Raw genomic sequence first — 23929 nt, 5'->3', positions numbered from 1 at the left:
GCAGCTTTAATGAACTTAATCAAACTTTTTTCTTCAACCTAATGCCCTAATTCATCTATCCCCCTCCACTCACTCAAGCAAACAATGAACATTCAATTGGCCCTATGGCAGGAGTCACAGGAGGAGATGCTTTGCAGGAGGCCATTGATGATTTTTGGAGACAGAAAGACCAAGTCATCCAAAAGTCAAAAGGGTCTAAACTAGGGATGCACGATATTATCGGCACAATATCGGTATTGGCAGATAAATGCTTAAAAACACGTTTATCGGTATCGGCAGATATGAAAATTTCTGCCGATAGGCACAGCCCATAAGGTGCTATTCAGTTAGGATTATTATTATTTTCCATCTGAAAAATAAGCTCCTTGAATAAAATGTAGCACTTCATTTATTTGCACTGCAGAGCTCTGTGTCTGTCACCAGGTTGTTACAGTAGCTCTAATATAATCCAATGCAACTTGGTTATGTTTAAAAATGCATTGTACATTTAAAGTTCATGCTGAATGTCTTGAGTTTGAAAAAATAATACATTTCTTATTTATGGTAAAATCAAATGTTTTTTGTCTTGTTTAATGTTTGTTTCTTAAACAAATGAGACTGTCAAAATTAGAATAACATGAATTCCAGTACAGGATAGACTTAGCTGTCTTTACAGTGAAAAAAACAAACAAACGTGTGATTATCGGTATCGGCCAAAAGGGGTTTCGATATATCGGCATATCGGATATCGGCAAAAATCCAATATCGTGCATCCCTAGTCTAAACTACATATTGGACATAAAAATTAATTATTTTATTGTTGACAAGGTGGACAAAAATATTCAATTACAAGCCAAAATTTACAGGGCTAAGCGCAAACAACAAACCAAATCTCATTGCCATCACCATCTTAGACAACAAGCCTGAGAAAACCAGCATTGTTGTACACAATGATGTATGATCACCTAAGTACAAAACTAGAACAAAACAGGCCAATGAACTCCAACAAACAAAGTGAACACAAACGTGAAAAGTGCAGCTAGGAGCTAACATTAGGCTTGCTTTAGCTAATGTAAGCTAATGTTAGAGATATTATAGATAACTTTGAATTTTTTTTCAGCTAAGTGATAATATCTTGCCTCACATATGATGTTGACTTGTCTTCGAACAGATGTAGACATCCTCGTTATTTATATCAACATCGAGTTGATCCGATGAAGAGGTGGAGCTAAGAAAACAAAACCAAACAAAAAAAAAGCATCCGTGCCCAGCCTCTCTGGATACCTTGCATCACAGTTGCATGTACCCCATGGATACTGTTTGACTATTTTTAAACTTAAAATATCAGAAAAACATCTCATAAATCTGCAATGATTCTTTAGTGGGCTTACTGGCAGAGAATGTCTGAATGTATGGAAACGGCGCTACACACTGTAGTGGGCTCATTGCATTTGAAGGCAGGACTTAGCCATAGGTCATCTGTGTCCTGAGTTGCCCCAGACAAATGGTATCGTTTTTGTTATCTGTTGTATGTAATGTTTGAAAGTACAGTTTCCAAATCACTTAGAGGTAGAAGCCACATTTTTTTAATTACTCCCAAAGTTTAGATGATTAAAGGAATTATTTCTTCCCTCTTGGGATATCCCTATAATAGTCCTGGTGCTGCCCATGCCATCTGATTTCAGATCAGCCTTCAAACTATTATCTGGTTTGTTATATTAAAAGGATTTGAGAAGCAAGCCTTAAGGCCTAATACATCATATTGTGATTAATGTCTGCCACTGACTAATATCTGTCAGTATCTTTAGCCAACTGGGCTTTAGGTTCTTGTTCCTGTAGCTAATCTCTACCAATATAATAATTACACCTCTGTTCATGAACTAGAGCATTCATTTTTTTGACAATTAATTTAACGTGATTAAAATTTATTAGGTTCCTCCTTTCATCAAGCATTGCACAAGCTTCTGCACACGCTCGAGTTCACTAACAGATAGTGCAGCTGCTCCATGGCCATGGGCAGACAGGCTGCTACATCAACTGCTCCATGGGCAGCCAGAGCAAGATGGCATGTAAGCAAGTGAGCAGTTTTTTAATTTTTTATTTCAAACGTCCTGTACTGCTGTGTAAAATCCATCACAGAGGACAGTGGACCAACATTTGTTATATTTCTTTCACGCTTTGTGGATAAAACAAGATCACGGCTGGTCAGGGAATTAAACTCAACGCTGACGGGGGGAAAACTTCCTAATTAGCACTTGATCACACTATTTCTTTAGAGGGTTGTCTTTCGTTATGTGTGTGTGTTGGAGTTGTGGGGAAATGGGGAGGTGGGCATGCGTGCGTGAGTGTGTTTTGGGACCTTGTCAGCAGACTGAGCCACAAGGGCCCCTGTGGTAATGTGTGTATTAAATGATTAGTGTGTTAGTTAGCATAACGGCCCTTCAGCAGCGTTTAATCACTCTCAGGGGTGGGCGGCCTCACAGGAGGTGGATGGGAGGGGAGGGAGGGTAGACAAGGGGAAAGGCGGAGTGAAGGAAGAAGAGAGCTTTTTTTTTTTCTTCTTAAAGGGAGGAGAAGAGGTACTGCTGGTTGAATGAGTGAGTGGATGATCTGTAGAGAGAGTATGGAAAAATGAAGGGGGGAAAAAAAGAGGAGTGAGCGTGACAGAAGGCAAGAATCCAAGAGAAACATAATCCAGCAACACTCACACACTCAGCGGAGAGAGATACAATCTTTACAAGGCCTGAACGCCTTGTTAATGTCAGCACTTGGCCCATCAGCTGGAACAAGTCCCATAAATAGCTATTAATAACAATGCAGAATGAGTGTGGATAAAGGCAGGCCCTGCCTCAGCCGTGACAACACCGCTGTTGTTGATAATTGTGCTGTTGTTATGTGGGCAGGGGAGGGGTCGTCTGGTGTAGACAGTCAATAATTGTTGTTGACTGTGTGTGTGTGTTGTAGTAGTTGTAGTAGTCTATTGCTACAGAGGCTGTCATGCCCGACGCAGTGCTGGCTGATTGACTGACAGGCTGAATGGCTTAGATATGTGTTGCGTGCGCTTGTAGCAGACGAACTACTCATGTAGACAAGTTTTCCTTGGCGGGGTCTCAGTGTTGTGGTTATTTTCACTCTTACTCTGCTGCCGCAACATACTCTCAGAGTTTAGCTGAGGCATGATGGGAAATCTGCAGCATGCTACATGGGGTCAGGAGTCTGAAAGCTGCTCCTGTCTCATCACCCTGTATGATAATCATGCTGGTTATTGTGACAGTGACAGCAATAATAAATGTGATAACATGTACACTTGGCTTCCAAACAAATGGGGAAATGTGTGTGTGTGTTTGTGTTGCAGAAAGAACTCGATGCCACCGCCACACAGCTTGCCAACAGACAGGACGAGAGCGAACAGTCCCGGAAGAAACTAATCGACCTGAGCCGCGAGTTCAAGAAGAGCACACCAGAGGTGAGAGGATCAGTTATTCACAGACACGCATATCTTTTGACAACCATACTTTTCAGCCTCTGTTTTTCTCCCTGCGTGTCTTCTTCTCTTCGTAAACGTAGCCATGATTATTTACTGAGAAAGCAGGAGGAGGAGGAGGAGACTGCACAGGAGATGCGGGGCTCTGCTCCCAAAAATAGTCTCTCCATTAGTTTCCCTGAAATCCTAAAGAGACAAAACAGAAAACCCCTCAGGAGTTTGTATTATCTGACCTAGTTTTTTATGCGTGCAGAAAGTGAGGTCCGTGTGTGTGTGTGTGTGTGTACAGGAGAAAGACGGCGAGAAAAGGAAGAGAGAGGGAGAGAGTCAGTGCAGGAGGGAGGAAAAGAAAGAGAGTGTGACAACACTACTAAGTGGGATCATGGGGGAATTCGGTCCTGTTCCTGTGTTCCCATCGCTCCTCCTGGGAATATTTTGTTTCATCTCCGTTACCAAGGCAACGCATTTTTAAACCACACAGCGAAAACAAAGTATTGTTGTGTTATTATTGGTAATGTCACCATGGTGAATTATTGATGGTTTTATGAATTATGTATGATTGGGGTAGACGGTGGATAGAAAATTGTCAACTCTCGGTGGAGTTGACAGTCAGCCTATTATAGTTACCACAGGAGAGGGATTGTGACTATTGACTCCAGCTTGTAGCCCACCCACTCAAGAGGAAACTCTACCTACATACAAAGACGCTGATTTCTCTTTACCCTACACACTAATCTCTAATCTGATAGAACCACAAATCCAGCCACACACACTGAGGTGGAGAGACACAGAGAGAAAGAGGCAGAGCACACAAAGGAAAGCACGCAGGAAAGCAGACTTGCACACACAAACACTCAGAGGCAGATAGCCTAGATCACAGAACAGGACACACACATTCATCAGTGTAACAAGGATGTGATTTAGGAAGGCTCCTCTGGCGTCTGTGTGGCCCCTGGCATCTCCCTGGTATGTGGAGGAGGAATCTGAGCCAGGCCAGACGAGCGACAGGATTCATTACAGGGCTGTAACAGGCTCAATAGGAATCAGCGCTAAAAACTCCCAGCCTTTGGAGGTGTTGGAGCATCACGGCAGCCTACCAAACAGGCCGCTCTGTAACGTGTGACGGCCTGCGCTCGATTAAAAATGCCCAGATCGTCTTGTGTGTGTTAACAGAGCAGCCTTTTCTGTCTATGTGTGTGTGTTGGTTTGTGTGTGTGAGTGTGTCTGTGTGTGGTTGACCAGCCTATAGAGCGAGCTGTCAGCTCTCTGTGGTCTGCAGCAGTCAGCGGAGATCACAGTCACATCAGATCAGACTGCATTAGGCTGAGCGGGAGTCCGTCTCTGATCCATTATTCAACAACCAGGAGACCGGCCCACGTTGACTGTGTCTAGTCTGCTGAGCTGTACTCGGCATGAACTGCACTCATGGTCTGCATAATAACACACACACACACACACACACACACACAGGCTTTTGTAGCATTTTGAAAGTAGTGCAAAGAAATGCAGCGTGAAAACAAAGTTTTCATAATTCATTAGGACTGACACAGTGTTGAGGCTTTTTTTTTTCAGACTACATCTCACTGTGCCTCCTAAGTTGCCTGAATTATTCATCCACTTCTTAATTTCCTTTTAGTTAGTCAAGACTCCTCCACCGCACTGTTATAAAGTCAAGGGTGGGAATGGTTGTAAAATGTCCCAAAGATTGCTAGCCAGAGGCACTGGTAGTAAAACAACTTTGTGTGTGCTGGCGTGTGTGCGCACACGCATGCACACACACACACACGTTTGTGTTTAGCTGCAGGGCAGACAGACAGCGAATGGGAGTTCCATACTCCCTGGAGGATTCCTCGGGCTGGCCTGTCTGCTGTCTGCCGGCAGCTCACACACCAGCCATCCATCTCCCGCTGCCTGGCCCCCCTCTGCTTCCCTCACTACACACACACACGAATAGATACACACACACAGATTGACCATGGTGTCTGTGTGCATTGTTATGTTATATGGTCATAAATCTTTGGAAGTGGAGGGGGCAGGGGAGAGCAGAGGAGTGGACCAAAGGGGTTCAGAGCTGGGGTTTGGGATCTGTATTTGTTTGTGTTTGTGAGTGCAGTGTGTGTTCTTATTAGCTGCAGTTGCATGTAACACGTCCTAGAGTTAAAAAAACAATAAAAGATGGATTTAAAAACTCCCAAAGGGAAATGAAGTGAGCCTTTCATAAAAACAGAGTGAGAATGTTACAGCAAATGTTGAAAATTCGAGAAAATAATTACAATGTTGCAGCAGCTCACTCTTCTGCTTTTGGTTCGTCACCATAAATAAATATCCAAATGTATTTTTGAGCCATGCAGACACAAGCAAACTCTCTATCTTAGCAGTTAGATGCAAACAGTTTTCAGCAGAGTTCATTTTTGCTTTTCTCGGATAAAACAGTCAAAATTTTAGCAAAATAAAATGAGGAGTGGATTATTTAATTCACAAACGCAGAAGAAATTGTGATGTTATCAAAATCTGATGCAAATGACAGAGCTGCCACTTCTCTGGTGTTGCTGTGTGGGTGTTTATTTTGTGTGTGCATGCAAGGAGCTAGAGAAAGAAGGGGAGAGCCAGAGTAGGAGGAAGGGAAGCAGGGAGGAGGGGGTTTGGCCGGGTGGAGAGGAGGTCATTATCCCCAGCAGGAGAATATTGAATTGGCCCAGACAAACAGCCGCGGTGACCCCTGATGAGGTAACAATAGGCCAGGGTCAGCGAAGGTCACGACCCGTCCTCAGCCCCAGACAAGCTCCCTGTCTGGACCAACCTGGGATTAGGCAGACCCCAGACACTGGTCCCAGGTCAGTTTGGGATTCACGCCTCCCTCGCAGCATCGGTTAGGCTTTTAAGTAGAGGTTTCTAAAAGGCGCTGAGTCTCCCGAGCACACATCTGCCACTGCCCTACTTCACATCTTCATTAGGCAGTTTTTGTGAGTATGTGTGTGTCCACAAACTGTGCAAATCAAATGTTCCTGTACAGAATGTCCTATTCTGCTTTTTACCCTACGCTCCACTTCAGTTAGTCAGGATGTAGGCTCAGCTAACAGCATGGTGATTTGCATGTTCCCCTGATACATACTCGACTGGCTATCTAATCTGAAAGCGCTGACTCGTACTGGAAAGTCATGCAATGGGACCAGAGGGATGAAAAGCATTTGCTTTATAGTAAAAACTTGGTGCGCTGGGAGAATTTGCATTAACGGTAGGCCTATTCTGTGGCTCGCTTGCTCTCTGTCTCACACGCACTAGTGCTGCCTCTGGGTGGCCCAGGTGGTGCTGCACCTGTTCGGATGAGAAGCGCAGTCCGCCGGAGCACCTCGGGGTACAAACCAGGACTCCTCCCCGCCCTCGTATTCATCACTCACTCACGCAGCGTTCATTGGCTCTGGCGCTTGTTACTCTGATTATATGATCAAAACATGGTCTGCTGGTATGAAACTCAGTAGGTTTTTCCCTGCCACATGTTCCTGTGTATTAACTGTTATTAGAGGATTAAAATTGATCTGTGGATTATCTCATTTTTTCAGCCTTGCTAACCTCCTCTTCTCTTTATTTTTGCAGGATTTTCGGAAACAGGTTGCCCCATTGCTCAAGAGCTTCCAAGGAGAGGTGAGTGTGTTTTTGGAAACATTTATTGACACAGTGATAGACTCACACACACACATGCTCACACACAGCATTCCAACAATGCCTGTTTGACATTCGCTGACTCGCTCTTGCTGCCTCTCTCAGTGCCCGGCACTTTTTCTCCTTTGCTCTTAAATCATCTCCTCTCTCCCTTTTTTCTTCCCCTCTCTCTCCTCTTTTCTCTTCCCGCCATCTCCTGTTCTCTCTCTTGCCACTATCTCATTTCCCCTCTTTCCTCTCCCTTCTTTTCTTCGCTCTGCTCTGCTCTTGATTTTCTGTCCTATTCATGAAGTCCTGTAGCCCGAGGGTGTGTTTAAATTGCATCCTGCAAAAAAAAGAAAAAAAAAAAACGGCACCACAAAACCCCGGCTCTAGCCAGTCACAACTCACCGAATGCTATTTCCTCAGACTTTGTTTGTCTGGATGATTTGGTGGGGTTATTTGTTGTTTTTCGTTGATGGGGTGAATCATAAGCCGTTTTCATTTGAGGCAGTGCATTTCACTTTAATGCGCTCTGAGTTTTTAACCACCTTTACCTACATGAAGCGACTAAAGTGTGCACGGCATATCATCATGCTCCCTCTATCTCCTCTTCCATCATTTTGGCCTACTTCCATCATGACTCCTCCTTTTTGGCAGCCGTGCATTTCCAGTTCACTCCCATATGTGAAAGTCAGAGGGTGGGAGTGGAAGCGGCTGGTTTAGACTGGGGCGTTATGTGGGGTTGAAGTGGGTGGACATTAAGCCCAACAGTGTCTCTTCTCTAGCGCACACACAGACACGCACACAAACAAAATCATCTCAATGGGTAGTGACAGGACTGCTTCGCTACTGGCCACAGAATATTACAGTTTAACACTGGGTTACTTTCCATATTCTTGTGTTAGAGCAGCAACCACAGCCAGTGGTTATGTAAAAAATGCTGTAATTTCTCGCGGTTCCACTGCGTTCTGCTGATGATCCACAGTCTATTTAGAGAATAGAAACTGCAGCAATATAATTGGAGCTTTGTCAGCTGTTTCCACCATCCTTGTGTTGACACACCTCGCTCGACGCGCACACCAGAACACGCCGAGGCTCGTAGTGGGTGGTCGCGGAACTGAGAAAGACATTATCTTATGATTATTGAGATAATACCGTACACCCGCGCCAGTCTTAGAACAGCCCATCAATCAGTCGACTATTCTGCGCGCTGGCGTGCCACGACATGAGCAGCTCTGGGAATGTGTAATTTTAGCCTGGCTTTGTTTGCTTACCCCCTCGGTGCTTTGATCAAGGACGAGACAGCAGCAGAAACCAAAAAGGGTCTTCCTTTTGGAAGTCTCGCAGTAACTCATCCTCAAACATTCAGTGCAGGAGTCTGAATCTTTACTAAATGAGTGTGGAACACAGACAGCACAATAAAAAGTTAGGCCTGGAAACTTGGAGGTCTTAGTTCTCTGTTTAATCTTTGTCATTGAAAGGTGGATGCCCTCAGGTCATAATTATTACCAATAACAGTACTGTTTCCACAAGGCCTCACTTTGGTAAACGGGTTATGTGTGTGTGTGTGTGTGTGCGTCGCATGCTCAGTGTTCTTGTTGGTCCATCGATCAGATAAGCTTTTCCATTATCCAAGGCTTCAGTCTCTGCTTCCCATAGCCGCCCCTTATCAGACTCCACTGGGGCCACACACACATGCACACACATGCGCGCACATACACAGGTCAGCCCGATGCCCTTCACACACTGTGGGTTAGATAGGGGAACGAGGCGGTGCTGAGTGATGGTGGCACGAGGTGCTGACGTATGTGTGTATGCATTTGTGTGCGAGGATGTGTCAGGGATACCTTTTGCAATTGCAAGCACTTCTCATCGGTAACCCACTGATACTGGTGAGGTATCATTTGTGTCACTTCATTTGTTTTGCTTTGGTGTGTGGGATGGGGGCAGGGGAGCATGTAATAGCAGATGTCATTGGGATTGGTTGAGAGAGCTGCAGTTTGGAACAGCAGGGTTGTATTTGCAAATCCTGGGTGGTCTTCTAATGGCTCTGGTCCTGCAGTTAACCTGCCTCTAACTGTAGGGTGTGTCCTACATTAAATGTCTATTTCCTGCCTCCCATGTCGGGCTATATAAAGCTGCTGTACCACTGACCTTGGCCCAGTCATTGTACAGTCATGCAGCCAGCTTCCTTCACGGCTATAGGCACATCTTCCTTTTTTTCCTTTGCGTTGCTTTATGTGCTCCTTCTCTTCTTCATCATCATGAGATCCTATCCTACTCTGCTCACATGCTCTGATACACACACACACTTACACACACACACACACACAGTTGGACACTGATGAACAGGTTTGGTGTTGGTGTGTGAGAGGTATTAGTACTCAGCGGCATCAGTAATCTCCCATTAGTGGCCTTGCATTTGAGGATCCTGATCGCTCAATGTCACACAGCACATGAAGAGGGTAAAGTGCATGATGCAGCATGATGTGAGAATGAGATATAGTGGTGAGGACACTGTGTGTGTGTGTGTGTAAGAGAGAGAGAGAGAGAGAGGAGGCCTGTGCATGCCAGATAGACATGAGTGTGTGACTGAGAAACATGTGAGAAAGACTGACACTAAAAAAGATTGAGGGGAAAGGAAAAAAAATGAGTCAGAAAACATGGAAGTGACAAGAGGGAGAATTCGACAGAGAGGGAGAGAGAGACATGGAGAAATAAAAAGGGGGGAAAAAGAGGGAGGGGTGCTGGCACCAGCCTACGCGGGGCCAGATGTTTTGCGGCTAAAAAACTAGAGATGAATCAAAGCCATGTGAAGAGATTTATTAGGTTCCCATAGGAGCCCAGGCAGTATTACATGTAGCCCGCTCTGTTTACAGTGGCAAGAACCCCTAAACCACCCATCAACTACACTACTGGCTTGGCTGGGAATGTGAAGACTTTATATTTGGACTTATACAGGCTTTTGTCTTTATTCCCTTTCTCTCAGCGAGTGCGCTGGAGGAGTTGGAAGAGAAACACAGGGCTGTTTAGTCTGAGCGCGCGAGCCAGAGTAGTCAGCTGTAGCTCTGCCCAGTACAGTAGCACCCTCTGAACGTCTTTATTTGGCATCTGTTTCCTTCGATTTAGTCTTGATTTCAGATGCGTTTTCGCCTACTCTGTCTGCTTCTCATATTGAAGTGTGACACAGAGGCTATTGTAGAGCTTTTCTGCCTCATGTTTCAGCATTGAAAACAGTTTAAGATTTCCCCTGCTGTTTGATATTTAGAATTAATCTCTTATGGATCCATTCTAATGCTGTCCATTTCAATAATATCAGTGATGGAATGCATGCCGTGCCCTTTTGTGTTAATGGCTGCATCAGTAATGGATCCACACTGTATTGCTGCTAAGAGCTGACTGAATAATCTGCCCCTGCTGTGGCTGGAAAGACTGAGCCAGCTGTTTAATGATGTCAGCGTGCTGGAGGGGAAACGAACACACACACACACACACACACACACACACGCACACACACACACACACACTGACAGACTGACGGACAGACTCAGCCACACACTCCAGGACAGACAGACACAGACACGCATGGGCACATGGCAAACGAAAAGCATCCGTCATCGGCTGAACAGCTGAACTGACTTCACGGGAAGGAAACACCAAGCCAGCCGCTATCAAGACAACCTCGATCTCATGCAACATACCGACACATAGTGAGGATAGACAGATATGTAGACTAGTCTTACTGTGAAGTTAATGGGCCTGCCTTTGCGGATGTGACACTCAGATGTGAGGTGGCGTAACTGATAATTAACTTTTTTCCCCGTCTCCTTTCAGATTGATGCATTGAGCAAGAGAAGTAAAGAAGCAGAGGCTGCCTTCTTGAACGTGTACAAGAAAATAATAGATGTTCCAGGTAAGAGCGCCTAAAACATTTTCTCACCCCATTCACACTTTGTTTTTGAATCTGCCCGCTACAAGTGTTAACCATCTAGAGAACATCCAATCACACAGATTCTCCAGAATTTGTTTGAAGTTGCATTTATCTGCATATCATTTGTAGTGTGAATATCTTAAGAGAGCTACAGTGCCACAAAAAGCTCCCTCCCTTGATCTTTGTCCTTCATTTGTCCTGAGCTCTCAACCAAGTTATCAGGGACTGTTTCCTGGAAAAGTTTGATGACAGCGGGAAAAACATCACCTTGTATGATGCTTCTTGAAGCTGTTTTGTTTGGCTGTTCAGTTCAAACCTTTACCTGTAGAAAAAGATGGATTATGTGTCTTCCCTCAACATTGAAGCCAAAATACTTCTTTCAGTGTCCGGACATTTTGGGTTTTTTGGAGCAGGAGTCTGCAAATTTGGTATCATCCGGTGAAGCCAGAACAGTTTTCCAACCTCTTCCAGTGAAGAAACTCGCATCCAAACTCACTTTTACTAACCAATAATACAGAACTAATAATCTGATACACATAGCACTTTCAGGACACACATTCATCAACAAAACAAACAATTGTAGCTTAATATCCCCTTTATTTAGCATCAAATAGTCTAACTTTAACTCCTTCTAAATATTAAACATTTTAACCCTGTAAAGCCCATTAAATAATTGAAAGAAAATTCCAGTTCTTTGAACGTGGAGCCTTGATTGGTCCCTCCTGAACAACCCCCCCAAAAAATTTTCAAATATCACTTTCCATATTTGAGTTTCAACTTGTATCATATTTGATACATCAGGTCACAATGCTCAATGATTGTTTTTTCCAGAACAAACAAAAACATAATAAATCACAAACAAATCTAACAAATTTGTACTTCCAAACAAACAGTGCTACCATCATGCAGTAGTGAGAAAGCCACCAATGGAACTGGCTGGGTGGAAGCCTGGAAAAAAAAACCTTTTAGGATTTTACTCATTTTGAGGTTCACAACCTTTTATTTTGCATGGTGGAAGGCCTGAAAACAGTTTCTCTCCTTGTTTAAGCAAAGATGCACTCTGCATTTCTGACAGTACACATGGGCAAAGTGGCCTGTGCACTGCTTGCATCTCTGTTGGGTTTCCCATGTTGGGAAACGATCCAGGCCATCCTTTCGTACAGCAGTACAGCAAGTTTCATACCTAGTTTTTAACTCTAAATGCGTCAAATTGTGTAATTTAAAAATTAAAAAGAATGTATGTTGCTTGATTTTAGATATAATGCATGAAATACAAGTAAATGGCGATTAACTGTTTTAGAGTTACATGACCTTATATACCCACTGTATCAAATTTGATACGCCATCTTCAACACGGTTTACTCAAACATATATTGTGAGTTTTTTTGGTATTTTTACTTTGCATGAACCCAGTAACTGTTCCTATTGATGTGCCAGTAAATATTGTAATGTTTCTCTTACCTTCACCTTTTTAAACTTGGCAAAGTTTTTCTTGAAAAACCACCTATGTCCAATTCCTGAGTCATGGCAGTCTTAGAGTGTCACTGGAAGGGCGGCTAATGAGTGACTTACTACCCAGTGTTGGTTTATCTGTGCACTGCATGTATCTGATCGCACACATCAGGTTTTTCAGTATAAAAAATACCACACTGCTTATGTGGAGGGCTGAAAAAGTCATGTATCAAATATGATACGTTTGGCGTTATAGGGTTAACATTATGTCTCAGTGTCTCAGAATTGTATTTAACTTGTATTTTGCCTTCACTTTGGGTCTTTATAACGTTTGGCTTCTCTTTTAGGAAGGTGCCATGTCATTTACCTTTTCATAGTATATAATGTAAACAAGTCTATTGCAGGGGTCAAGTGTAATTATTGTGCTTGGTGCCTTTTGAACTTATAGTTGGGCTAATGTAGGAAGCAATCTGAAGATGAGGGGTGGGATGGACCTGTGGTTCTCAAAGTGGGGGTCAGGACCTTGGGGGGCCAAAATGCCATCCAAAATCCCAAACTATTTACAGCTATTTTTCATTTTTATTGTAAAAATGTAAACAGGGACAGGGGTTAAATTTTATCAAAAAAAAAAAAAATCTTGCAAATGGATAAAGTTTATCTTGTTTTTCACATTTCTGCCAGTAACAACAGCAAAATAATACAGGAAGCACAGCAAAACGTGTACATAGACAGTCTTATGTTCTTCCAGTGAATTTGTTGGTATATTAGGTCTTTTTTTGTTTTTGTTTTTTCTGATTAGCCCATTAGTGTCTTTCCACAGCAGGAGGTCACTGGTCTCTGGCACTGGTATTTCACGGGGTCACAGGCTGAAAAGTTTACGAACCCTGGGCTTGACATGTTAATGTATAATAGGTGTAGGTAGATGATAACTGTATGATGTGTTGGAGTCAGTAGGAGACATGTCAAATCAAGTTATATGTGCACAGGGTGTAGGGTGTTTACATCCTTGTGTGGCTCTGCGGTAGTTTGTTCATCAGGACACCTCCCTAGTCTATGAAATATGATCCAGAGACCCCCTTTATTCATGCAGACAGCACCAACAGGGGAAAAAGGAAAAGCATGACACCATCCCTCTGGTGCTCCTTCCCTGCGCATCCAGGCGTGTGCAACGCCTTAATGTGTCCTCACGAGATCTCTTCCCCACTGGTGCAGCCTTTAGAGGGTCTCCACAGAAGGTGCGTCCTGATACAGATGACAAGCGTGCCCATGATCAGTTGCGGCAAAGCGCACACATGAGCGGTCACATTGGGTACAGGGGCTGAGGAGGGACAGGCAGCACGGCGGAGTGTAAACGGAACACACACAGTCACAGAGCCGCCGGTTGGAGGTTTTCAGCTGTGCGGGAGCTCTGGAGGAGCCTCGTATGCAGGAACAAGAGAGGAGTTGAGTTCATCTATAGCGTAAGGAGGTCATCATATTCCCACATGGATAGACCTACAGTAATATCTTTGGATTGTACTGCTCCCAATAAGTCAGCGCCAGCTCTGACGGGGCTATTCTTAACTTGCAGCGAGACAATGATGTAATGCCTGATGCACACACGCACACAGACACAGACCAGCCTGACTAATGCAGCAGTCTTGAAAGAGGAAACAGTGTGTTTTGTTCTGTCTTCTATCAGCTGAAAGCCTGGTTAGTCAGCCCAGCGTGCTCTGCTTTAGATTAAAGGTGTCTGGCCGTGAGAGTGCTCAGCACCAGTGGCCCACGAGTCAAACTGCTTTTAACAGGCTGTAGAATTTATATTGGGTGGTGTTTGGGGGGTGGTGAAGGACAAAGATTTGATAAGAGTGAGAGAAAGTAGATTTTCAAGGTTGTCGAGGCACACAGGAGTCCAAAGCAAGGTATTTAGCTCTCTTCTTCAGTGCTTTATGTACTTGTGTGTTTTTGTATGAGACTGTGTATTTGTGACAAGGTAAATGTGTGTGTGTCAGAGTTAAGCCCTGCATGGTGTGTCACCTTGACAGCACAAAATCAGCATGAAATTCCCCAATCGTTCTCTGCTGATCTCTCATTAGCATAGTTAAGATATCTAACTGCGTCAGACATGAGGCGCATACACTTCTACATGCACACAAATACACATGCACACACACACACAGCCCTTACCCCCAGCTGTAAGCTGTCAGTTCCTCTTATCTGTACAACACACACACATAAACACACACACACACAAACTGCTCTTTTAGCTGGCATGCTGATGAGCGTCGCCCGCGTCTCTTGGCTGCCTGTCACCAGTCTGCCACCCATGAGCACCAATCAGATGTGATTGGCCTGACTGACAGGGCTCTCTTCATCACACTGACAGTTAACCCTGCCGTGTGTTCACAGAGATGTTGGTAAAATGCCTGCAGAAAGTTTTCTTTCTTCCGTCTGTCTCTGTTTCTTTAATCTCTTATTTACCTTTTGCTTTGCCTGTTTTTTTTTACCGCTCCACTTTGTCCATCTGTCGGCGCCCATTTTCCTCTTTTTTTTCCCTCCTTGCTTTCAAGCTGCATCATAGTGAACACTTTAACTGATCACAGCCCAGTTAATCTCTTTTGTTAATGTCTGTCTGTGTATCACTTATCCAGCTCTCTTGCTGTGTCAGCACAAACAAAACAAACAAAAGCGACATTTATCTCCAAACAGGACATTCGTCTGTGGCTGAGCTAACCTATTGGTGGATAATGTATCATTTAAAGACCTTGAATGGACAGTTTTGTTGCTAATCAACAGGAAAACTTGCTTTGACCTCTTAATGGTATGACCTGTTGTTGCAATATCTGTTTTGTTCTTTTTTCTAATCATTTTTCTCAGTATTTACTGAACATCATGTACAATAACATGCTTTCACTCGTTTATGATAATTAGGATGGATTAAGTTCATAAGCAATCTACAGCATTTTTCTATTTGGCTGTTGAAGGTTCATAACAAAACATTGTTTGAGAGTAAATGTCACAATTTAAGATGCTTAGAAAGAAGAGGGCTTTTAAAAGAGTAAAAAAGGATAAAAGCAGTTTAACTTGAACTAAAAATGTGTGCAAAAAAACAGTTGATCTCAAACTGGTGGTTGTTGATACAAGTCACCTTATCATGATATTCCTATTAACTGTGGTATTTTGGTCCCAGCTGCCCCCTGTAGCTCTCCACAGGGAGAGACCAAAGGTCAGGGTCAGCCTCAGAACAGTCTTCCTGGAGCTGTTAGAGATTCATTGCCTTGCTCGAGGACACTTCACCAGGGCACGCGCGTTTGCTCTCACAGGGGGCCTTGAATGTAGTTATTCCGAGCTCATGGCGCGCACCTCGCTGCCCTTGTTTGCGTAATGTTGCTTCACAGTCTGTTAATGTGCTGTGTTTTGTCTCTGCCAGATCCTGTACCTGTGCTGGAGCTGGCTCAGCAGCTGCAGCTGAAGCTCCAGAGGATGCACGACATTGAGACAGAGAACAGCAAACTTCGAGAGACACTGGAGGACTACAACAAAGAGTTCGCAGAGGTCAAAAACCAAGGTTAGAGACGCCAATGCGCGCAGAGCAGCACATTCAAGGAGTCACTTTGAGAGAAGTGTGGATGTAGGCCACTGTTTGAATCACACATAATCTCATATCAGTAATTTTTCGACACAGTTAGTACTGAGGTAGTTGAAGAGTTGCTTTAAATTGGAGTTAATGTAGTTCATCTAAAAACCTATACAACCAACAACAATCACATACTGCACAGATATAAAGATGCAAGGTAAGAAGGGGGGAAACATATTCATTTTGATTTTACATTAGCTGTTTTTGAAAACAATTTGGAAGAGACAAGAGTTCAAAGGTAGCATTTTGGCTAACACTGGCACTGTTACAGTGATGTGTATATCCTGGTAAAAATCCAACAATCCCATTTTCAAAAATCTGTGGAGCCTTGCTTCGAACCAAAAGAGTGGAATTTCATTTTTTATGAGGAAAAGTTACGTTGTAAGTGTATATATGTATTAGCACCTTCTATCTGCAGCCTTTCTGTTAAATCTCCCACTGTAAAAAAGAAAGAACTGAAATATGTCAATTAAAAAGCTCAAATGCAAAAAGCATGAAACTTTGTTTAGTCTGTACAAAAGACAAAAGTCATTATTTACTGATCAAAAAAGAAATATATGCTCGAGGATAACCTCACCATTAGGTCTGCATTATAATCACTTTTAAGAACTTTAAAGTGCAAATGTAAGGTCATAGACACATATTTAGAATCCCCTTTTCAAAGGAGGATGCCCTTATTTGAACATATTTCAATGCCTCATACATTTTTAAGAAACACAAAAAATGTACAAGGTTTTACATTTTCAAATAGGATTTTCAGGGGTGGAAAAAAAACACGAGGCAGACTTTCATGAATAAAAAACGATGGGCTACCTCAGGGTAAAGAGAGATGGAAAAACTGACAAAGGCAGCGGGGATGAGTGAGAAGCTGTAATAAAAGTGGTGTAATTTCAGCCCCCCAAAAAAAGGAAAGAGAAAAAGGAGGAGCAAGCGGGTGAGCGGAGAATGTTTTGGAATCCCCCCTTTCCTCAGCGAGAGTTAATTGGAACAGCTCGATAGCGGCAGGGTTCCATTCTGCCATTGATTTTCCTGTTCCCTCATCCTTTATCCCTCCTTCCCGCCTCAATAGATGGGGGATATTTAAACCCCAAAACACACTGTGGAACTCCCACTCCTGTTAAACACGCACACACAGACCCGCTGCACACTTGCGCGCATACACACACACACATAGAGAGAGTGCAGGGGCCATTGATCCCCGCAACCTAAATGTTTAAAGTTCAGTTAAGCAGTTAAGGGGTAAGAGGGCTCTGAGGGGACTCTCCTCTATTGATTATGTGTCAGAGCAGTGAGACTGGAGTTTAAATCACACACACACACACACACACACACACACACACACACACACACACACACACACACACACACACACGTATGCACACACCAAGTGCTAAGAGCCCTCAGTCAAAGGCAGCAAGCAGCCATGCTCTTTATCATTGTCTCACTCACTTATATCTTTCTCTGAGAAACACACACTCTCACACACACACACTCACTCGGAGGCCTATTTATTACCCCAGTTATGTGTTAGATTTATTTCAGGCTGCCCCATACAGAGCTCAGCCGTCAGCAGGTTATGGGGTTTCAGCACTAATGCAGTCCTAATGAATACAGCATATCTACTGTTAGTGAACAGTGAATATTCTATACCGGTCGAGGATGTAAAGATTAGGCAGGAGCCATAGGGGCCGAGGCCTTCGTCTGTGCTGACAGGAAGAATGCTGGATATGAAATGCTGTTCCTTAAGCAAAGGTCAAGCCCCTTCCTTCAAGAGCTGTATCGTCAACACTGTCATTTATCACTCGGAGGAAACCACTCCAGTCTGTTTTCTATATATTTTTGCATCTTGCCTGTGTTTTAACTCTTCCTTCCTTTTCTCCTGACACACTGGACTTTCTGCTGTTTTACCTCCCCCAGAGGTGACCATCAAGGCCTTGAAGGAGAAAATCCGCGAGTACGAGCAGTCTCTGAAGAATCAGGCGGAGAACCTGGCCCAGGAAAAGCAGCTCCAGCTACACAACGACTATGCAGAGAAGGAGAGGTGTGTTTTGTGTGTGTGTGTGTGTGTGTGTGTGTGTGTGTGTGTGTGTGTGTGTGTGTGTGTGTGTGTGTGTGTGTGTGTTTGTGTGTTTGTGTGTGTGTGTGTTCTGTGTTTTAAGTAACAACCTCTGTATTATTTTGCCATTCCCAACCTCTGGGTCACTGTGCCCTCAAGCAGAACTGCTGAGATTCTAATCTTTGAATGATAGGTCTATGATTTTTGACTTTATTTAGCAGAGCTATTCATGACTAAATCATAATATAATTTCTCCTCGGCTAATAGTTCTTGGACTTTTCCTCATACTTATCAGAATAATCAACAAATTACGGCTTACTGCTTCCCTGATATTGCCTCCCTTTTTGCAGATAAATGGAAAATAACCTACATGAAAGACAATGCCCGCATTTTTGACGTGTGGGTGCTTGCCATTCTTGTCTTGATGGGAATCAACACATCAGACTTTCTTTCTGTTGGGCCAAACCACAATATGTATTCCCTCTTTTTTGGGAATAATTGCTGCCACGGCCTTATAATAATATATAATTGCTAAATAAGACCAACCCAATAAGGGAAATTTCCTCACGTCCCTTTCTTTTACTCGGTGTAATATATCTTCAGACCAGTTGTTGAATCATTTTGAAGGGTTTGATTTTTCAGATCCACAAAAAGCCTGTGGCAGTGATAAATAAGCTCAAAATTACTGCCAGACATTTACGAACATGCAAAACAATGCGCACTATTGAAACAGGGAATAAATGCTTCCTAAGGCTGGAGTTACCTCAGAAAAGTCTTGTAAAGTTTTAGGAGCTCATTCAGTAAAAAGATAATTACAAAAGCTCCCAAAAGGTGTAGGTGGCCATATTAGGTTTTCATTCTAAAACCAACTAGAGAATCTTTTCCTCAGGCGTTATTAAAGTTAACCCAAACTAACGTGGCATAGATGGGTCTCAACCATCATGTGAGTCTACAGTATTCAAAACATTATCTTGATAACATTTTTCTCTGTAATATTCAACTTTATTCAGAGGATAACTTGGCCGGACAAAATCACTTTGTTTTTAAAAACTTTCACCTTTGATCGGAGAACAAAAAGTATTGTTATGATCATTTCTTTAATGATAGGTTGATAGTCCCATCATATTTTGTTTTCATTTTACACTTTAATTTATTTTGTATCCTTATCACTTCATTTAAATCCTCCTGACTTATTCTTAATGACCATTTTTTCCAAAAGTCTCACGCCCATTTGAAGTTGATTTATAGAACTAATGTACATGACAGACTTCATATTTTCCCTGTGTGTCAGTCATCTTTGTTTGTTGTGAAGCTGTGCCGGAGCTCAATGCCCCTTCCAGACGTACACTAGCAGATCAATTGTCCAACTGTATTTCCTTTACGTCAGTGTTTTATAGGCCCCTTCCTGTCTGCAGAGAGCTGACTTCCTGTGTCTGAGAGGGGCAGTAAATGGATGGCACCTCTGATGCATTTTATCCAGCAAGGAGCGAGGGAAGGAGGGAGAGAGCGAGATGAAAGGATGAAGCAGCGGGCAGAAAAATAGAGATGACAGGAGAGACAGATTGGCGGAGAAGGGGGGCATCAAAGAGTGCCATAAAGACCATCTTTGTGCTAGATTATTGATGTTTTTACACGCAGTGGCAATTTCTCAGCAGAGCCCAACTTTTTATATGCTAAGAATGAATCTATTTTATCCTTGTGGTTTCTGTCGCCCCCCTCCTTCTCCTCCTCTTCGCCCTGCTCTCTTACTCAAGCCTCGCTCTTTCTCCCCCCGGGTGCAGCGTGCCCCAGTGGCCAGACATTCCTGCCTAATAGGGCTGCTTAATGAGGAGTGGGTTGTGTTGGGGAGGATTTTAGTGGGGAAAACACTTCAGAAATGGTGGGAAAATAGAGAAAAGTTGCAGTTGCCACAAAGTGTGAACCCAAAGATTTACTGACTCAGTATCTCTGTCTGTGACTTTCTGCTTCCCTGCTTTCTTTTTTCTCGCCTTCTGTCTGCTGCTGCAGGAAACTCCAGGAGAGTCAGGACTCCATGTCCTCAAGGTTGGAAGAGGCTGAACACAAGGCCCAGTCCCTACAGACAGGTACCACACTACTTAGACTGTACAGACTCTAATTGTTTTAGCCAGCCTTAATACCAAATATGAGATGTAGTTAGCTTCATGAGCATTTCAAGTATTCCATCCTAGTGTACACTTAAACTCTTAATCTACTTAATCTGGACTAGGTGGGTGTGATTTGATCAAATTGACAGTGGCCTGGATACATAATTGTTTAACCTCACTACCATTCTTTTACCAAAGTGAAAGTACAAATACAACAACCTCTAGATTTAAAAGCGACCCAAATTTTTCCTCTTAAAAAAAATTGCGTAGTCATGCTGCAGCCTTTTTCTGATGATAAGAACCCTGCCTTTCTTACAGGCTTGTTTATACTTTGATGTGAGATTTTTGGAGATGTAGTCAAGAAACTAACATCTGACTATTTCTCCTCCTGTCCTCTTCTACAGCACTTGAAACAACTCAGGCCGAGCTCTTTGATTTGAAGACAAAGTATGACGAGGAATCTACAGCAAAGTACGTCTCTGGCTGATCTATGCGCATGTTTGTGGGAAGACTTCTCCCCTCTGCCTCCTCAATAGTCTGTCCTTGACATCATCCTGTTTAGTGAAGCTCCTTCCCTGGAACCCCTCCTCCTCCCATCATCTCCTCCTCTTTCTCTGTAACAGCTGGATTGTCTCCCACAACACTCAGCAGCCTCCAAATCCCAGCATTACCCCCGCACTGTAAATACTGACAGGGGTTGTAATGCATTCTGTCGCCACAGCAAGTACCAAAAATAGTTTTTTTTTGTTTTTTCTTTTTGAGTAGTGCAGGCTAAAGTGCTCTGATTCCTCAGGCTGGAGACTGAAGGGCTGATGAGGGTCACTGCCACACAGGGCACTAACAGGACCTGTAAGATAATGTCGCTTCAGTTACTCGAGCACTGTGCATCTATCATTATTGATCTCATAGTAGTGGTGAGGAGAACAGAAGCTTTTCCATGTCAGCACTTCACACTGTGAAGTAGCACTTTACTATATGACATTCTCACTCGGTGTCCCTCAGGGTTTAGTACTGGGACCCTGAACCTTTCAGTGAGCACCTGAACCAAATCTCTAAAAAGTCTTTCATTGTGTTGAGTCTGAAGCATCAAAAGTTCACCTCTCTTACCTTGAAACATCGACTCTTTCTTGAAATTTGAGACTGTTTTTAAAAATTGCTTTAGAGCAACCTGCATGTGCCCTCTACACAAAGTGTGACAGAGTATCAACTCTGCTTTTAAGGTTTTCCCCTGTCCCATTTACCAGGCCCCAAACACACTGTGTCTCTCCATTAACAGAGTTGTTAAATTGATTGGCTGTTAAAAACAAATCGATTCCCCCCTCCCTCTCTCTCTGTCTCTCTCCTTCCCTCACAGTACTTTTTTCCTCCCTTTTCTGCCTCCTTCACTTCCACACTTTGTCTTCTATCTCCTTCATTGTACATTTGTAAGTGTATAGGGAAAGGCCACAGGAAGATATAGCATGCAGTGTAATGGCACTGATCAATAGGTTTTATAGTCCATCCGATGCATTCCCTCTTGTGTTTTCTGTCCTCATCACTTTGTTGCCCCGCTCTTCTTCTTTATCACGTTTTTTTTTTCTTTATACTTTCTTCCTCTTTTTTCCGTCCTTGTCTGTTCCTTTTATGTCAGACGAAAACACATTTTGAAAGGACACATATAGTAGGCCCCATTTGCTAACAAAAGCCAATAAACACATGCCAGCTCACATCCTCACACACACACACACACACACACACACACACACACACACACACACACACACACACACACACACACACACGTACAGATACGCACACTCACTCATGAGCCTGAGGCAGTCAGGGTCCTTGACTATGTGGCGTGCTGTGATCTGAAATTTTAATGCAACGCTTTAAAGCACACACAAACCCTCTCTAACCCTGCACCCTCCCAGTCCTTGGAGTCCTTCCCCCGTTTACTGCTTGGCTGAGCAAATCGCCAGTGTTTGGCTGAACACAACTTTTAACCCTTTGACTGCGTATATTTTGGCACTGCAAAAACACAAACGCCATACATATCATGCACTCTCTCTCTGCACAAGACACACAAATGAACGCACACACACACACACACGCACTTGCTCTAAAGTTTCCACTAAGGAGGACATTGCGTGACAAATCCCCCATCCTCTTGCTGCATTCGGGTAATCTGCCTTTTAAAATACACACTTGTGCACACACAAGCGGGCGTACACACGCTCCCTGAGAATTTGGTCGATGTTGCAGTGCCTCAGAGTGTGTGTGTGTGTGTGTGTGTGTGAACTCTGGCGAGAGGCAGGCCTGCAGATGTAGCAAAGCCCCCTCTCTGTGTAGGCGCTGTGAGGGTCTGGCTGGGTGCGTTTTTACCCGTTTAGTCCCTGTTAAAGATTAATGATATATTGATCCCAAGCCCCACAGGATGCTGTGTGTGTGTGTGTGTGTGTATGTGTGTGTATGTGTGTGTATGTGTGTGTATGTGTGTGTGTGTGTGTGTGTGTGTGTGTGTGTGTGTGTGTGTGTGTGTGTGTGTGTGTGTGTGTGTGTGTGTGTGTGTGTGTGTGTCCCTGTATGTTTCTGTCCAGCTTTATCTCTGTATAAAGGCTCGCTAGCATTTTGGGGAAAGCATTTAATTACTGATAATTAGGCAACAATCAATAGGCTTTTCCTGTGTCCATCTCAGGCTCACACAAACACACACACACACACACACACACACACACACACACACACACACAAAATGCTGCTCACTGTACACACAGACACACTTTAACAGCTAGCTTCTTTTTAAGCCTCCTTGAAATCCCCAAGGTAACACACTGTGAAAAACGCAATGTGGAGAAAGCCAAAGAAAGAAAAGGAATGGAGTGATGAAAGCTGGAGGGCAAAATGCGAGCCGGGCTGCAGGGCTACGGCGAGGAAGAAGGGGATAAGAGCGCGATAGAGGAGGGAAATGAAAAATCTAAATCAGGGGAATATCCTGCTGGCACCGAGGACAGAGGGCCAAGGAAGAGAGGGTGAGAGATGAGAGAGGGGAGGTGGAAGGGGGAAGAAAAAGATGAAAGGAGAAAAAGTGGAGGGCAAGGGAAAAGGGGAACAGGGTGGAGAGAAAAGGATAGAGGGTGGAAAAGAAAAGGAGCGGCTGAGTGAAAGGCAAGAGAGGGAGAGAAGGAAGATGATAAGAGATGAAAAGGCCTGTCTGAGATGGAGGAAGTACAGTAGGGGCTTAGAGGCTCTGGGCTTGTTTCAGAAGTCCTACAGTACTCACTGATGTCACTGGCTGCACCCGTTGGCTTTCATGGTACAAAAGAGTGTGTGTGAGTGTGTCTTGTTTTTGTGTGTAAAAACTTCAAGTGCATCTACTCTATAGCTCCTCCCTGTGGCTGCTGTTTAGAGATCTTTAAATAAATTTCGGGGGCACAGAATCCGGATTATCGTTTCTTGTAACCCCCCTTTTCCTATTCAGTGTTTGATGAATTAATTCCTCTGGGAGCGTTCACTCGCCATGGACAGCTCCTGCCCTGCCCAGCGACTGACTGACTGTATCAGGATATTCAGAAAATCCCTTCCCTGTGATCTGATTTGGCCCTCAGCCTCTAGCTTTGCCTTTATAATTCCCAAATACAGCCAAATCCAAAGGTTATTTAAGAAGACTTTGTGCATCTGTACT

At 43.6% G+C, this 23929-nt stretch overlaps 1 protein-coding gene across 2 annotated transcripts in view; it reads left to right on the top strand.

The window, feature by feature from the left end:
- The window catches only part of cux1b (cut-like homeobox 1b), a 58473-nt gene that overhangs the window by 15255 nt on the left and 19289 nt on the right, over window positions 1-23929 (top strand). For both annotated transcript variants that reach the window (XM_074678782.1, XM_074678781.1), the window contains exons 2-8: window positions 3335-3445; window positions 7058-7105; window positions 10940-11018; window positions 15898-16035; window positions 18022-18145; window positions 20168-20244; window positions 20670-20736. In XM_074678782.1, the coding sequence (XP_074534883.1) occupies window positions 3335-3445; window positions 7058-7105; window positions 10940-11018; window positions 15898-16035; window positions 18022-18145; window positions 20168-20244; window positions 20670-20736 (644 nt within the window). The remainder of the gene's footprint in view (window positions 1-3334; window positions 3446-7057; window positions 7106-10939; window positions 11019-15897; window positions 16036-18021; window positions 18146-20167; window positions 20245-20669; window positions 20737-23929) is intronic.

Source organism: Halichoeres trimaculatus, unplaced genomic scaffold (assembly GCF_033239565.1).
Source record: "Halichoeres trimaculatus isolate MK-OKI-2021-1 unplaced genomic scaffold, fHalTri1.1 fHalTri1_scaffold_9, whole genome shotgun sequence".
Lineage (NCBI taxonomy): Eukaryota > Metazoa > Chordata > Actinopteri > Labriformes > Labridae > Halichoeres > Halichoeres trimaculatus.
The sequence above is the reverse complement of the archived record's forward strand: the minus strand, read 5'-3'. Positions and strand labels throughout refer to the sequence as shown.